Consider the following 18710-nt stretch of genomic DNA (forward strand, 5'->3'; position numbering starts at 1 on the left):
TGTTTGATTACAATATTTTTTGCATGATAGCAATGCTCACAAACGGTCAAGCGACCAATTTTGAAAGCTCCTTTATGTCGATTCTACCCTTGGAAACGAGAGTAAACTTCATGAAATGCATACCGGTATTCTTATTAATAAACCTGATCCCAAAAAATAATTTTAGTAGAATTGAAAAATTTCAAATCATCCTCGGATCCAAAACTCCTATGATAGATGTGAGACACATTTGAAAGCTAAACTTTAACCAGCATGGCACTGCCAATGTGAAGTAATATTTTGTCTTTTTAAAATCCATATTCTTTTATGCATTGTGTCTCTTGAAGCATTGACGATTATTATTCCAAAATACCAATCAAATCTATGAAAAATCTGAATTATTATTAAAATCAAAATCTAAATATTTTCATTTTCAGAAGTTTACTCTTGTAGTAGCCCCTATTTTTGTCAGTACTTGAAGTGTTGCAAAGTCCATTGTTATTGAGGTATTAATTTATACATAAACATTTACTCCATGATTCTTTTGCATTATGGAAAAACTTTGTGCTTGACGATATTTACTTCCATTTGGATGGATATTGAAATATTTCATTGGAATATAACATAGCACTTACACAGTATTGTCTACCATGGCATTATAAACCATAATTTATGAAAGTAGAAAAAGCTTGTCATCAATTTCAATCTATTTTGCAACATTTTATCAGGTATGAAAAAAATCTGGGGCAGAATGTTTGAGTGTTGCACATCTACAATGAAATTATTTTTTAGAACCATGTGAAAATCAACAATTCAGTGGATATTGTGGATAACATTTCATTCAAAAGAATAGACTGGCAATATGAACTTTGTGAATGTGCAATGCTCAGTCTTGTGTGTGTGGGGGGGGGGGGGTGTTTAATCTAAGGCCTAAAAAACAATTGTTGCCCTCATAAGCCCCAAATTGGAAAGTTGGATTGTTTGGTTGGTACCCCCCCCCCCATTTTAAATACTTGGCTGCTGTGCATAAAACAATGCATTCAAATATGTCATGTAAGTGAAAATAAAAGTGATTTTTTTTTTTACCAATAAATACAAATTTGAGCAAATTCTTCATTAATCTGCTAAAAAAAAAGAATAGTGACCCTTTTTCTCATTATTGGGTTGGGTACATGAGGGCAACAACAGTTTTCTAGGCCTAACTTGCTGCAAGCCAAATTGTTACATTCTTGAAAGCACTGTCTAAGCTGAAATAATCATGGGTTTTCCAAATGCGTTCAGTGCAAAAAAAAGGTCATCCAAATCATTAGGCAAATGAGAGGCATTAATTAGTGAAAATTTCAGCTTGACCTTTGTCAAAATCCCCCCCCCCCCCCAAATTGAAAAGTATTGGGGAAGTAAATTTGGATGACCGACACATTACATAGTACCCATGCTTTCAGGAACTGTCACTTTTGGCTTGCAAACTGGGAGGGGATCACAATGGGGGGGGGGGGGGGGAGATCAAATGGATAATAGGGGGAGGATTAAGGGATCAAATTGATAAAGGGGGGGGGGGGGTTACAATTGATAAAAAGGATAAGGGGGTGGGGAGACCATAATGGATAATTAGGACAACACAGTATAGAGGTACACATTTTTTCATCATTTTTCAAGGTTTATTGGGCATATTCAACAAAAAAAAGGTTTAAAAAAAAATGACCAGCTGCACAGAAGATTCATCCAAGTCTTCGTACCATAGCAGCTGACCTCTTGATTCAATGGAGTTAGCCCCTTCCCTCACAAAGTGACCTACAGCCTGATCTGAGCTGGGGTCTCCCAAACAAAACCACTCAATATGTGACATCATTACCAATAGTCCTATTTTGAAGCATGCAGGGTGGGGCACTGGACACTGCCGTGCATGACATACTGCATCTATAATGTATGTGCTTTATTTTCAATTTCAATGATACTTTGTGTAGCCAAGAATTGTAGACAATGCATTGACTGTTGCTAAGGGCAACAATTGTATTTTCTGTGAATACATTAAATTCTTTTCTTTATGTACCAAATCAATCTGTTGATCTCCTTTGTAGTCTCTTTATTCATCCTTGAACACCCCACTTCCTTTAATCTGCTCCCTTTCTCAATACCATCTCCCCCTTCCCCTCTTTCCTCCTCCTTTCTACATGTTTACCAGTTAATCCATTCATTGTACTCTCTCTCTCCATACCTCCCTGTACTATCTATCCCTTTACTGCCAATCTTCCAATATTTCACATAATTTCAACATTGATTACCCATGACTGATTTTTTTTGTGTGTGGGGGGGGGGGAGTTTTTTCATATAAAAATATTCAAATAATTTAATTCTATTGTGTTTTTGGTTCATTTGTTTCCTTTTTATTTATTTTTTTTTTTTTGGGGGGGGGGCTATTTTTTTTTTTTTGGGGGGGGTTGGCTTTATCTTTTTAAATGAGCAAATAGAATCCATTACAATTTTGCAAATAAATACAGCTCTTTCTGTACATAATGCAATGTGTTTCTAGGAACTTCAAATGAACACTGCATTTACAAATAGATATTAACAAAGAAACCAACAGGGAGAACTAATTTGCTGGTCTTTCCTGTTTTTTTTTCTGTTTCTTTGTTTGTTTTTGTTATCCCATCATTTTATTCACCATCTCGTACAGGACAGGGATGTAGTCAAGGCCGCTACTTCCGAGTCCCGAGGCCGTTGGAGAAAACCTTCTCCCATAGATTTTGTACGCGAGATTGAGGCCAAGGCCGGCAAAAAGTGACCTCGGCCAGCCTTGACTATATCCCTGGTAAAGGATCAAATGTTTTGTGTTTGCATACTGTACCCATCACTTATTTTCACACAACTCTGAGAGACAAGGCAAGGCAGTTGAACTGATAAGATATGAGAATCAGGACCGCAACATAGGCCTGTCCTGAGGAAGTGCACTTTAAATCCCACAAATTATTTATTAATTATAATCCCCTATCAACCATCAACAGTACAATGCATGTATCCTAGTCATGAAGTGCAATGTCAAATTTCAGAGATAGCATCCCCCAAAATTTCTAAATCTCATTCAAGAGAAGACTGGAAGTAGAAAACCATTTCTTAAGACAAAGGGTCGTTGAGAAGCGATGTCAAATTTCTGAAACCACATCCAAGTATTTTCCAAAACTTGTTACCAGACTGGATGAAGGAAACCATTCCTTTAGCCATTGGGTCATTGACAGCTGAAACAATCTACCAGAAGTCATCAAATATACTCCTTCAAACAGAAATTCATAATTGCTTTAGGACACACTATTGTCCCTGCCACACTTCACCCTATCTAGGCCAGGGTATTTTGGGAAATCATATGGCCGTGGGGAGGCCTTGAGATCTCAGCTGTCGATCCTGCGATCACGTTGAAAATTGGCATACAGGTTGTCTGGGACATAATCTACATAACTGTACAGTAACTTATTTCATTCAAATTGCTATTTAGTGATTATGCTAATTTATGCATTAAAATCATACTTTTTCCTCTAACTCCCTAACAAAAGCTCTAAATGTTCTAATTTTTGGTATTGAAACTCTTTGTAGTGTTTTCAGCAAATGTACGTGAAAAAATTGGGATATCAGATCAATTTTTAATGTATTATATTGTTTTTTGCAATTATGTATTTCTTTGTTTTTTTGGATAAACTTTGTTGGGGGCTCTTTTGAGATCATAGACAGCATAAAATAAATCCATTTAAACCAGCAAAACTAAAAATAATCATAGATTTATGATTTTTGGTTGAAAACACAATTTGCATTGACTTTGTCCACAAAATCCCGTTTTTGAGCCATTTTTGGTCTGACATGCACTAACAAAATGTTGTTTAATGTTTAATTGTACCCAGGGTCGCAAAATTGGTCTCAAAAGATACGCAAGACTTGAAAGTAAAAAGTCAGTGAGTGGCGTGGTCGAAAAAATTTTGTGCCCCCCCCTGGCCTAGATAGGGTTAAAAGATGTTGAGGCTATTCAAGGTAAGACAAGCCTCTTTCATTGATCACCATGGTCAAGTCTTGAAGAGTTATTCCGCTCTGGCTCCTTCTCTTAGGCCGTTCAAAACTTGGTCGCTAATATGCTATGAAAAGCCTCTTTCTCGAAGAGTCATTCAACTCTGGCTCCTTGTCTTACATTTGTAGCACCTGTCACCATCCTTTATGACCACAATGGGTGAATCTGTGACTAGAAGAAATTTTTCAGGTTTGTCCATGAAGCACTTCTGCTTTACAGTGAATACAATTTTTAAGCCCAGAAGAGAGCTAAAGTAAATTTAAAAGCGACCTGGATCAACCAAATCAGATATGCGAAGTTCCATCAAATGCCTTCCCAAACACTTAGCGACCCCTCCAACATTAATCCAGCCAAGAGAATAAATGCAAATCTCATTCACTCAGGATATGACTTAAAATGTTCCATGAGCCTGAGGAGAATCACCAGATGATGCAATGATTGAATAAACATGGCGGAAAAACGGAAACTGGAGAGTTCAGAAAGTTGACAATCTGGTGTATCACTACCCGGCCCACAGCCTGGAAGGTGGATGAACAGCCTGGCACCACCTTGTGTCAAGCCTCTGGATCTGATTGAGAAAATTCAACTTTCCAAGACTTCAAACTGCCTTTCATTTCATCAAAATCAAATGAATCTGGATTGAAGAGAGTAAATCATCAACTGGAATTAGATCCACGTAGAACAACCAAAGGTGCAGGCAGGCATCTCATAAAATATCAGCATTTGAATGTCCATGATGTTTTGAAGGGCTCTGGATGTCACACGTAAGCTGAAAAGAACACCATTCCTCTTTGTTCGACAGTACTTGAGGATTATCACAAGATTTCAAAACACCAAATACAGAGATTTCAATATAAGCGAAGCAAATTTCTGGAAGTGAGCAGCACTTCAAACATAGGTCAAATGTTTCTTCTCTTCTTTGTGCAGATACAAACAGGGAAACTGGATCATATTTAAAGAGCAAAGTGGTTCTTGATCAATCTTGATCGATGCCACCGAGCCCCACAGACCCATGATCTTGGCTAAACCACTCCAGTGATGAAATTTGACAAACATGCAAGAATCCCATGACAAATACCTGTATTGATAAGGGCCAATGAGAAATACTGCAATGGCAAGGCTTGTGTACAAAAGCTTGGAAAGTAAATCACAATGCTGGCAGAAAGAAATCTAAATTTGACATTGCACTTCAGAGACTAGATTCAAGACTAACATGTATTGCTGTGATTGAAGGAGCATTTTTTTGTTTACGTATTGTGGGAAAAAAAAATATTGAAGCACACAATCCTCATAAAAATGATTTGACATTTTATATCCGAAGAAGAATAAATAAAAATTTGAGGCAGACGAACCGATGATGAGTGAACCTTCATCACATATCTTATCATTCCAATGCGGTCATCTTAAATCTCTACACGTTATGAGATTACATGATGCATACGCATATACAGTTTTGCACAAACATGAGGTTTATGGTGAATGGGGAATACAGTGACTCAAATAGTCTGTCCCAAAAATTAACATGTACAGATAAGGGAATAAATTAATTGCAAAATTCATAATGCTCTAAATGGTTCGGAAAATGGTTTTAAAAATTAGATGAAAGTCTGTAAATACATATAAATTTCCTTGTAGAATAATTTCTATGTCTATTTTAGCACATTTTTATATCAGTCATGGCAAATATCCTGTTGCAACAATGTGAAACAATGAATTTTTATAGAACAGCAGCTAGAGTAGATAGTACAGGGAGGTACATAAAGAAAGAAGACAATCAATGGATCAACAGATAATGCAAGTATTGTTGATGTGAAAGGAGGTGAAAGTTGAGGGGAGGAGGGTGGAGTAATGAGAAAGACAGAGATTATGGAATGGCTAAATGTACACAGGAGAATAGAGAGACTACAATAAACATCAACAGATGGTGATTTCATATTAAGTCCCAACACGATTTTGGTAGATTTTCATGAAAAGAATTCCATCCAAAAGCTTAAAAATGTGATTGAGGAAAAATGTAGATAAAAAGCCAAATTTGCATGAAATGCTGCCCAATGTTTCTAATTTTTCTAACCCTCAGTGTAATGTATTGGTAATTGTTGGAAAAACCCCAATTGCATTGTCTCACATACTCTAGGCTACACAAAATATCATTAAAATCATCAATAAAGCACTTACAGTATGGAAGCTGTATACCATGCACAACAGTGTCCAGTGCCCTCCTCTGCACACCAAAAAATAGATCTCTTGGTAATGATGTCACTCATTGAGTGATTCTGGTAGGAAGACCCCAGTTGAAACCAGACAGAAAGTCATCTTTGTGAGTTCAAGGGCCTACTCCATCAATCAATGATGAGGTCAACTTCTATGGTCTTCCAACTTGAATGAATCTCCTGTGCTGCTGGTCTTACATTCTTTTTTTCAAGAGATTAAAAAAAAATTAATACAAAGTAGGTATATAGTACAGACAAATCAAACTCAATAGGGCAGGTCCAAGCTATCTGGCATTACATATGACATAAAATACAAATCAAAGGGGTGTTTCACAGAGATTTAAGAGTGACTGAAAATTGCTCTTAAATTCCAAATTAAGTGTATAAAGTAGGGATGCCAGTTGGAATTGATCAGAGGGTCTGAAAATCACCTAGAATACAATATTTTGTACACAAAAATGCTAAAACTATGGCCTGAAAATAAATGGCCAGGGCCTGGATTTGAGGCTATTGCCTGAAAACTGGCATCCTTGATAAAGTAACGTATCACCATACACATGTATCGGTTGGACCAAGCTCACAGGACGTGTTCTGCATATTAATCAATTAGAATGTGCATTAAATACCGGTACACATGTGCATGTTATACATAAGCATGACTTATAGTCAGACTTAACTATTTGTGAAACACCCTTTACCCGGAATTGTTATGCAAGTTTCAGTAACTTTTCATGGATGTAACATGATCTGGTAATACAGAAACACTTTTCAATAATAGATTTCAATTATCAAATCTTAACCTGTGTAACTAGTCAAAATTCACTAATGTATCATTATTTTTCACTCTAGATGACTAAAATAGATTAGTTTCATATTCTTTTCATTTCGGAGGGTTCAACCAATTTGTTTTTTTTTTCAATTAGCACATTTTTAACAAAATGCTGGTATGTTCGGTTGTTGTCTTACACATCTTGAGAACAAATGAACAATGCCAAATTAAAGTTATTCACAGTTTTTACCTGAAAATTTTGCCAAAAATTGCGAATAAATCTGCTCAAAAGTTTGCTTTGTGTAGAAATTCAATAAGATTTGTGTAGTCAACTAAAACTTGCACATATGTTTGGTTGTACAGCATGAAATTATACATGTACGCTTAAAATGATGAAGTGTTCGTAATAAATTCCTTAGAAAAATAGAAATACAAATAGGCAAGAAAATCCTATTGCTAATATTGCTTACCTAAATGTAAGCAAAGCTTTTGGTTAACCTGACAACAGTATATATGGACTACTTTCACAAGCTTAGGAAAGAATGCATCGGGAGTGTTGCATATGGCTGGTTTGAAAATTAGCTCTTTGAGTTTACTTCTACTTTTAATTAATCCCATATTCTGCCCAAAACATGCAGTGTCCTGCAATTAAGTATATTTGGGACTTTGGTGAAAGCTAACAATGAACTTTGTTGCTGATAGGCCTAAACAAATGGTAAAAGATTAATATCATCAAATATATGATATTCTATGCATTTAGAATACCCTGTATCTGTAATGTAGCTATGAAAATAGGTAATATTGAAATTGAAAATGTTTATATCCTAAACTTTCTTGGTGTATGAATGACGGAATTGTATAGGAGAGATTAAAGATATTCATGGAAATATATGAATTTATTTAATTTTATTATAAATTTGGGGGAGGGGAGGGGGGGATGTTCCGTGTTAAAAGGGAGGTTCATCCTGATAAGGAGTTGATTTAATTAAAGCAAAATAATATAAAAATATCTTTCATATGGAAGGATGTATGAAAAGTTATGTGCGCTGGCGCTGATATATCCACGCATTTTTCAAAATGGCAACTTTTGGAACATATGTCGCACAACATATGGATGAGATGCTTGTCTGTGACGTCAGAAAATAAAAACTTTGAAAATTCACAACTCCATTATTTTTTTTTATGGAGTTCCATCAAATCTTCACCAATTATGTTCTGTATATTTTTCTGCTTTCATTTAAACCAACTTATTGTCAGGGTGAACTTCCCCTCTCACAATTCTGCGACAAGTAGATCCAGGGTAAAAAACCAGAGATAAAACACAAGAGGGAAAAACTCTGGAAAACCTTTGGATCCACTTTTGCAGAGTATTCGGAACTAAATAAACACAAATTATACAAACTTCATCAAGGTAAAGTAAGTTAACACCACAAATAACTACTAGGCCTAATTACCAAACCATCTTATAACTCTTATCAAGCCTATTAAAGCCTCACATAACTTATTTCCAACTTTGTTAAGACTAAGTGTCTTACAGAAACAACAGACAAATTCGATACTTTGAACTGTCAGCAAAGAGATGATAGCTTGGACCTGCTCCTTTGAGCTACAAAAAAGTCATCATAAAATACATGACAAAAATGGGTTCATATTATGTCACATATTTGAAACTTGAAATGTTTTGGATAAATTGACAAATTTTGAAATGACAATTGGTTCATTCAAATTTGATTTTCATGACTGAAATCTCCTGTATTAAACAGACAAATTCATCGCCTCTGGCAGTATCGCCTGCAATATCTGTACCAATATAGCAGTAGCAATAGCATTTTTCTACTGCCATTACTTGATAACCATTATATGTAAGTTTCAGGGAAAAGGGACTCATACTTTCAAAATCATCTTGAAAATTCAAGTCTTAACCTTAGCTTACCTTTTTCATGTTGATACCATAACATGGTAAAAGTTCATTGACCCTAGATGAGCATGAAATAGATCATTAACTTAACCTTTGTAAAAATTTAAGGTTGATTACATCGCCGTGAATGAAGTATAAGTCAAGTTGTCAGTTATTCATCAAGATATCCAAAACATTGTGACAAGGGTCAACCATACCACTATGAATTCTTCCGGTAGGCACTGGTTCCATGTATTGCAAGTCGCTGAACTGGGCCACCCACATGGTATGCCCGACGGGTGCTCTAAGACTGTGTATGGCAAACCTCATCATCAACCAGCTTTTAATAGTCAGTGGGACATCACCTTTCATGGGGAGTGGATTAATACTATTTGCTCTCCCTGACTTTGAATAAAGCATTGGAAATACCTGTATTTTTAAACAGAGACATCTTTTGGGGGAAAGCAAACTCGGTGCACCAGCGAGGCATCTTTGTAATAACAAGCCTCATTAGTCTCGGGCAACAGCGTCAAGCCAGGGAAAGTGGGATAATGTCTAATTCCGTAAGCCATTTTCCAGTGGCATTAAATACATAATTCTCTTAATCATAAATCTTGATCGACCATATATGATCCATATCCAAATGGTGTCAATTTCCCCATAAAAGCTGATGCCCTATTGACTTTAATTTTGTCTAAAATGCCAATTATATACGTGAGCTCAATCATAATTTTGAATTTGCATCATTCATGTTGTTTGGATTAGATAAAATGATGCCACTATAAGGTTTGATAAATATAGTCTGAAAATTCATCTAGAATGACCCCTTTCCTGCATAAAAAAGGCATTTTCTATGGCCGAAAATATGATGAAATGTCTGGATTCAGACTTTAGTCTGAAAAGTGGCATTCCTGTATAAAAACATATTTTTAAATGACCTATTTACAATATATACATGGAATGAAAAACATCTATGTGTATAATAATATAAAATTAATCAATTTGGTGTCAAACTTTACGTGAGTCTGCATGGGTCTACACAACCTTGTGTAATTTCTATACAATTCTATCATGATTAGGCTACAATAGACACCACATTTTATTTTATACAATAAGATTAGAAGGCTTTGATCAATCCATTGGCTTCCAGCTTTATCTTGGATCGGCTTGCTCCCAGCTAACGGAGAGATCTTTGTGATATGAGTCCAACTGTAAGAGAAAAAGAATGAGGGAAAGAGAAAGGATACACAAATTATATTTTATAATTTGAAAATCAATAGAGGGATCAGGGGCCTGTTTTATGAAGGACTTACAACTGACAGTTGTAACTTGGTCATTATGGTAACTACCATGGTAACAGGGCTTAGCAGCCAATCACAATCAAGGTTACCATGGTAGTTGTCATAATGGCAAAGTTACCATAGTTGTAAGTTTTAATCAAACTGAGCCCCTGGACAATTTTAAGTTTTTACATTGTATTGAGTCAGATAAAGAATATAACGGCAGAATGTTAATTCAGTGATAAAAGGGATGAATGCAAAAATCATTGGACAAAATCATAAAGGACCAAGGAAATACCTGTATAAGAAATTAAATATTGGTATATATGCATATGAAAAGAAATTATAACTTGCAATACTTGAACCCATTTTAAAAAGTTTTTTTTTCAGACCAGGATTCTACTAGGGATACCTTGACTCCCCCTTCAGATCTAGGCCATGACATGTCAGATTCAAGCAAAATGACTCACTAAAATTTAAGATTGACTTGTACAAGGATTTAATTTGATAATGAGCCTTAGTCAGATTGATTTGAAAATAATGTTTGATCAATGCCATAATTCACCTGTGTAGATTTAGCAAAGCTGAGGCAAGATAAATGTATGAAACTGATTATGCAAAGAAATGAAATATGGCAGTTTTATCCCAACTGGTGCTGTCTAGCGAGTAATGTAGTTTATATTTGAATTGAATTCTTAGAAGCCTTTCATCATAGATGCTTATTCCCCATTATTTTAAAGCTCATTTAGATCCCACTTCCAGTGCTACTCGTTTATGCTAAGATAATCAAATTCATGCCCGATATGATCTATTTCCTTCAAGTTAGATTGATTTGAGTCATTAATAATAGTATGCGAGGTTCACTACTTACAGCTACTAGGAGGTGTTCATAGTTATCCTTCTTTGTCCTCATCTGTTCTTCGTGGCTATTCTCCTCATCATTCATCTAAGACAAAAACAAAAATATCAACAAAACACTTCATGAAATTTCTTTTCTCAAAGTCACTATCATGATTCATAAAATGGAGAGGAAAAGTGCTATCAAAGAAAACCCATGAATGAACCCAGAGGCACGTTACTTCAGAATCTAATTTTCAAAACACTTTTTGAATCTCATAAAATGTATGAACTTTGTGACGAGACAATAAAAACAATTCACCCGTTAGGAATCATCAAACCTTGTAAAGGGCCAAGCAATATTTTGATGAAGAAAAACTTTTTTTTGTAGGGGGGGGGGGGGGTGGAATGTATACAATATATTGCATGGCTCAGAATGGGATACCAGGGGAGAGTTTCATCAACATTTTTGTCCGACAAGTTGTCAGATCTGACATCTTTCCTTGATACTGATTGGCTAAGAGGCACTGTTACTATAGTAACTGTCGGATAAAACGGGACTTGTCGGATAAAACGTCTGACAAGTCCTTTCATGAAACGCTCCACAGAAACTTTCAATGAATTATAAAGCAGATGAAAAATATCAGTACAATAATGCCATTAAAAAGTGGAATATTTATGGTATCCCATAAAGAAGGGCCATCATATAGAATTCATAAGACAGTGCAATATGGCACAAAAAAAGCACAGAAAGATTTGTACATTAACCCTGTATAGCCTGGGCTGCTAGTATTTGAAATTGCAAAACAGCCCCCCCCCCCCTTCAGATCTGGGTCGTTGGTCACTTGATCGTGCCAATATTTGGCAAGCACTTCCCTCATGGCATAAAGTCATGCAATGGATACTTAACTGTAACAAATAATATTTGAATCATTAGAATTAATTTGAAACATATTTATCAAAGATTGGAGGATTTCGTTATAGTTAGAAAGTCATCAGAAGTACCTGCGACAAGACTCATTTCTTGCAAATCTAGTTTGGTAAATTACTTTCACTTGGGCCAATATTCAACTTATGGACAGTCAACATATACAGGTACAAGTTTACCTTTATATATCATGCTAATTTGAAACAAATTAGGCCTGTAGACCCTGCTTTTACCTTCCATATTTTCGTTAATTTTTTTTAAATTCCGGACAAGAATAAGCAATCCTATCTGATTTACACCTTCTTCTGTGATAGTACATACCTTCATAGCCGAATATCAACACACTATAGGGTAGTGTTATTGCAATTGATAAGGCTATACAGGGGCCTGTTTCATACAGAAAGACAACTGTTGTAACTTTGCCATTATGGCAACTACCATGGCAACAGGGCTCAGCAGCCAATCAAAATCGAGGTCACATGTACCATGGTAGTTGCCATAATGGCAAAGTTACAACAGTTGCAACTCTTTATGAAACGGGGCCCCTGACTTCAAGAGAAGTCAAATTCTGCCCAGGTGGGTGTTTAAAGGGATGGTCCGGGCTGAAAATATCTATATCTTAACCCTAACTAGGCCGGGCTTTTTTGGCTGTTCTGTGGCCGGGGGGGGGGGGGGGGGGGGGGGGGGGGTTGATTCAACCCCCCCCCCCCCTGAGATCTCGGCCGCCGATCGCGCGAGCGCCGAAAAAATTTGCACGCTGGTAGTGTGAGATGTAATCTACAAGGCTGTATGGTAAAATTTTCCAAAATAATGAGATTTTATTTTATATGAATTAATTATGCTAATTTATGCATAAATCATACTTTTTGCTCTAATTCACTAAATAAAGCTCCAAGAATGCTAATTTTTGGTAAAAAATATTCTTTGTAGCATTCTTAACAATCGCAATTGAAAAAAAGTTCGGTTTGGAAATCAATTTCTTATGTATTTTATTGTTTTATGAATTTCTTATGTATTACTTTGTTTTTCAACCTTTTGTTTTTCTTTGTTTTTTTCACCAGATTTATTGCACAACCTTTTTGAAGCATAATTATGCTAAAATCAATTGATTTCAGCTGTTTAAAGCAAAAATAATCATATCTTTATGAATAAGATGAGAAAACACAATTTGCATTGACTTTGTACACAAAATCACGTTTTGGAACAATTTTTGGTCTGACATGCACTTACGAAATGTTGCGTAATTTCAAAATCGCCTACCCGGGTGTCGCAAATTTGGTCTCAAAAGATGCGCGAGACTTGAAGGTATAAACTCTGTGAGTGGCGCGGTCAAAAAATTTCGCGTGGCGGAATGATCGCAGAAAATGTTGAGGGGGGGTTGATTCACCCCCCCCCGGTCAGTTTAGGGTTAATACATAGAGTAGAATTCACTGAGCAAAATGCCGAAAATTTCATCAAAATCGGATAACAAATACTAAAGTTATTGAAGTTTAAAGTTTAGCAATATTTTGTGAAAACAGTCGTCATGAATATTCATTAGGTGGGCTGATGATGTCACATCCCCACTTTCCGTTTTCTTATGTTATTACATAAAATCATAATTTTTTCATTATTTCATACTTGTGTGAATAATATGCCTCCCTTATAATGAAATAAGTTGCAGCAATAAATATCTAATGCACTAAATCGGTTGTCAATCCAATTTTCTAGTTCTTGGAGAAAAAAATTTGAATAAACCTAATTTCATATAATAAAATACAAAAGAACAAGTGGGGATGTGACATCATCAGCCTACCTAATGAATATTCATGACAAATGTTTTCACAAAATATTGCTAAACTTTAAAATTCAATAACTTTGTTATTTGTTATCCGATTTTGAGGAAATTTTCGGCATTTTGCTCAGTGAATTCTATTCTATTTATTAAGCTATAAATATTTTCAGCCCGGACCATCCCTTTAATAAAGCTGTTCTAAAGTTACAAGTGAGCTTACGAGTGACAAGTGATCTTTTCTTAATAGGAACTTAATTAAAACCAAAGAAAATCTTGTGTGTGTCACTTACCACATGAAACAATCACCAGACGTCTGTAAAGTCGCTCGTAACTTATTAAAAGCTTTATGAAACACCCACTAGGTCTAACAATTTTTTTTTGGTCCCAACAGACTTGACTTACAGATTCAGTTTTATGCAGGATTTAATATTCCTTTCAATAACAGCTTTTAGAAGAGCCAATCTCATTTATAATGACGGGACTCTTGATCAAGAATTTCAACTCATATGTACCCTCTGAAACTGGTGATGATAACTTACCTTTTTCTTCATGGTGTTTTTCTGTTCATTGAGGACCTGAATGTGACCAAGCTTTTTCTCTTGTTTCTTAAAGCAGTCTTCCATCTCCCTGAGAGAGAGAGAACATTATTTAAGCAAACAGTTAATGGTGTTATGGTTACCGACAAATACATATTATTCCAAGCCTACATACATAAAAATAGAGAACAAAACCGTTACTGATTAGTTCTTCAGTTCTTCAAGCTACACTGACTGCCTCCTTCAATCCTGAAGATTCTTGCAGTATTGTAGGCTAGTAGTAGTACCGGGGACCGGCAGGTGCAATACACCGGGTGAACACCCTACTGTTTGACGAATAGTGTATTGGTTTTAACGTGCATAGGTTGTGACTCTCCTATCCACGGGACCAACATTTGCGTCCTTTTTGATGGACGGAGTGTTTTCCAACTGCATTCACACCCGCACTGAACACAGCGGTGAGGCACGCTAACACACAACGCTAGCATCAGTTTTTTTTTGTTAGACGTCTTCCGGCATGCTGCGGGACTCGAACCCACGCACGTTGAGATCTACATCTTATCCGGAACAGGCGCTCTAACCTACTGAGCTACACTGCCTCACTGACGATTACTGCCAATATATAGCCTAAGTTGCCTGCATGTAATTCTCATCAGCTGGGACTGATGAAATAACCAACTACCATGAGCAGAGGCATTTATGCAAGAATGAATCTTCTATCAAAACAAGTGAAACGCACTGGCAGTCTCGTCTTTGTTATGCAATTCAATAGAGCAGCAATGTTGACTTTCAACTTTGTGACATGAAAAATATATTCTCATTTTCCTTCCACCTTTGAATACAGATATAATTAAACAAGTGGAACGCCTCTGGCAATCTCGTCTGCATTACGCAATTCGATATAGCAGCAGCACTGCCTTTGAAAACTGCTAATGAATAATTATTCACAGAAGAAAACACTCATATGATAATAAAATGTTATGTTCATTGACCCAAAATGACCTTTGACCATGTGACCTATGACATATGTGCAAAACAATCATTCATACTTGATTACCCTTATGTCGATGTTTCATAAGCAAGATCCAAAAAATTGATGCCAATTCAACACATACTCCCAACATGGCCAGAGTTCATTGACCTTTGTATAACCTTTGATCTTGGCCATGTTCCTGAAATGTGCACAGGGTATTCAGGAATACATTGCTGCTCATTGTCCAAGTTTCATGAACTAGATCCATAAACTTTTAAAGTTATGATGACGATTCCACAAATACCCCCAACATGGCCAAAGTTCGTTGACCCTTAATGACCTTTGTCATATGACCTGAAACTCGCACATGACATTCAGGGATACATGGTTGCTCTTATGTCCAAGTTTTATGAACTGGATCCATAAACTTTTAAAGTTATGATGATTCCTCAAAAAAACCCAACATGGCCAAAGTTTGTTGACCCTAAGTGACCTTTGACCTTGGTCATGTGACCTGAAACTCAGGCAGGATCTTCAGTGATACACTATTACCCTTATGTCTAAGTTTTATGAACTAGATCCATATACTTTCAAAGATATGACAACATTTCAAAGACTTAACCTTGGTTAAGATTTCGATATTGATTCCCCCAACATGGTCTAAGTTCATTGACCCTAAATGACCTTTGATCTGGTCATGTGACCTGAAACTCAGGCAGGATGTTCAGTAATACTTGATTACCCCTATGTCAAATTTTCATGAACTTGGTCTATACACTTTCTAAGTTATGATGACATTTAAAAAACTTAACCATGGTTAAGATTTCAATGTTGAAGACGCCGCCGTCGGAAAAGCAGCGCCTATAGTCTCGCTCTGCTATGCAGGCGAGACAAAAATCCAAGGCCACAGAGGGGCAAGGCTGTGGATACCTTGGCATAGATACCAATCTTATTGGTTTTTTAAATTGTTGGTGCTCTTTAATATTTTCCCATCTGTGTAAAGGTTAAAGCATATTGGCCTTGAAATTTGACCCTTACTAGGCCAGGCTACAGAGTACATCAAATTTCCAGTGAATGAGGGGGTGTCAGGATTTCATTCATTGACTGTTTGCGCTGAAGATCAACATGCATTTAACCATTTAGAACAAGTCTTAACCCTGTAACCTGAAACTATACTCGTCTTATTCCTGATATATATCCATATATCCATAAATATATATGTGAAAAAATACAAACTACTAATTTCAACATTATCTTGAATATTCAAAATCTTAACTTTTGGTCATGCCCTTTTCTCCTCTTGGAATTAACACAATTGATAATACCAACCTTTGTTCCCTCTGTACATTCTCCTGCAATGCTGTGATGGTGTGTTGGTGCTGTAGCTGTAGCTTGACTAGTTTCTCTTGCTTAGATTCCCTCTGTCTGTTGAGATGGCCTTCCTGTGCTGTAAAGTCTCTCAGTTGATCCTTCTCCACCTGAATCTGATCTCTCACACCTTCTAATGTAGCCTGACCTTCCCTGTAATAAGCAAACGATTTCAAGCACATGGTTAAATACGGCATATATTCAAAGTAAAGCTTGAATGAATCATATGCAAATGATTGTAAGCACACATTTAATTCTGGCAAATATTTAAATTAAAATCTGCATAGCTCGAACTTCTTTATCAAGTTGAATACTTGCCGTAGTGGAAGGAATTCGTCAGACTAGGGCCCCCGTCTTACAAGGAGTTACGATTGATCCGATCAATCACAACTATGGAAAGCCAGTAATGTCAACATCCAAACTGCATATTTGTTCAAAATATTTTCCAGATATGATGTTTATTCATATGTTCATTGTTTTATTGAAAATTCAGTGTGCTTCACTTTATTTATTTATTTACAAAGGACATTGTACAAATTTCCTGTGGAATAAATTATGACATTGATGGATTTCCAGACAGATGGGTTGATCGGATCAATCGGACAGCATTGCTCAAAACATGTGCGTTTACAAGGTGAATTTCACCAAAGTGGAACAGATTTCTGTGGTCCTGGAAAATTTGACTTCAAAAGATTAACCTGTATATATATATATATATGCAAATGTTGAAAGCTTACAGTTAACCCTAAAAGGACAGGGCTATTGAGTATATCGAGGACGGGCATGATGGCCCCCCCTTCGCGTGATCTTGCCATAATTCTTTACCACATAAACTACAAGTCAATTAAAAAACAAATTCTGAAAATGATTATTTTTTTATTTATTATGAATAAAGTATGCAAAATTATTTGTGAAAAACATTATTTGCATATTTAACACACAATTTAACTTCAAATTTTCTTTTTTTTTTAAATATTATCTTTGTAATCTAATTTAAAGGTTTCCGCAAAAAAAAATTGCGAAAGTCAATTTGTTACTTATGTATTTCTTTGTTTTAGAATTTCTTATGTATTTCTTTGTTTTTCATATTTTGTTTATTAATTTTTTTTTCAATGAAAAAATTATTACAGACCATTAGACCACTAAATTAAATCCTAAATTAATTAAACAGACCAATTAGAATGAAAAATAATCACCCTTTTATGAATTTCGTCTCCCATAGACTGTCCACAAAGTCCAAAAATAAGCTATTTTCATAAAAAGTCATGTGGCGTCGCGATGCTATACCTGTATGTCGCAAATTTGGTCTCAAAAGTTGTCCGAGACTTCAAAGAAAAAAGTCATAAAATTTTGCAGTGCTGTCTTTTTACGTTTTGGTAATGTTGCGCAAAGCGTGGGGGGGCTATCATGCCCCCCCCCCCAGTCCTTTTAGGGTTAAGGGCCCAATTCCACAGAATAAAGACCCTTGAAAGACCACTTAAAGATCAATAAACAGCAAGGTCTTTCAATAGTTTCCAAGATCACTCTTGGTGCAATGGTTCTAAAAGAACTCTGAGGCCAGTATTCTCAAAGAGGTTTCAATTGTACCATGTTACAAAACCATGGACTATGCAGATTTCTTGTATTATCACACTTCTCTTTAAGCTGACTTTGCCAAAACACGCATTTAATTGGATTTTTCTTAGTTTACGCAATGAAATATTAAAGCATAATTATTTACAAAAATCTGCATAGTCCATGATTTTGTACCATGGTAATTAAAACCCTTTTTTGGGCCTGAAAGTCTGCTGATATTTCTAAGTAGGTCTGCGGGTACCTATGCTAATGAGTAAATGAGAAAGATTTATCAAAATCCTCTCATGGCTGAATTACCCTCCCTGCAAATTCTTGTGAATTGTGAGACTTTCTTTCTCAAAGAATTTAACCACTTCATCTCCAAGTAAAATTGAATATATCTATACCTTTGGAAAGAGTAAATGTTAATCTTTTCTATTGGTCAATTCTTTTGAATAAAATATTTTGATAAATAAGTGAATTTTAGGCATGAAAAGATGCCCCAAAAGAGAACTTTCTTTCTTTGTTTCTCTTGCAAATTGAGCAAAGCTTTTTAT

The 18710-nt window shown here is 35.9% G+C and overlaps 1 protein-coding gene across 1 annotated transcript in view; it reads right to left on the reverse strand.

Annotated features, from left to right (window-relative positions):
- Positions 1-6446: 6446 nt before the first annotated feature.
- Positions 6447-18710, reverse strand: part of LOC129269055 (kinetochore protein Nuf2-like) — a 34811-nt gene continuing 22547 nt past the window's right edge. The window contains exons 9-12 of the mRNA XM_064105270.1: positions 16561-16752; positions 14262-14349; positions 11055-11129; positions 6447-10112 (exon numbers count right to left, since the gene is read on the reverse strand). Coding sequence (XP_063961340.1) covers positions 10056-10112; positions 11055-11129; positions 14262-14349; positions 16561-16752 — 412 coding nt within the window. The 3' untranslated portion in view covers positions 6447-10055. The remainder of the gene's footprint in view (positions 10113-11054; positions 11130-14261; positions 14350-16560; positions 16753-18710) is intronic.

The sequence above is a fragment of the Lytechinus pictus genome, chromosome 10 (genome assembly GCF_037042905.1).
Source record: "Lytechinus pictus isolate F3 Inbred chromosome 10, Lp3.0, whole genome shotgun sequence".
NCBI classification, from domain to species: domain Eukaryota; kingdom Metazoa; phylum Echinodermata; class Echinoidea; order Temnopleuroida; family Toxopneustidae; genus Lytechinus; species Lytechinus pictus.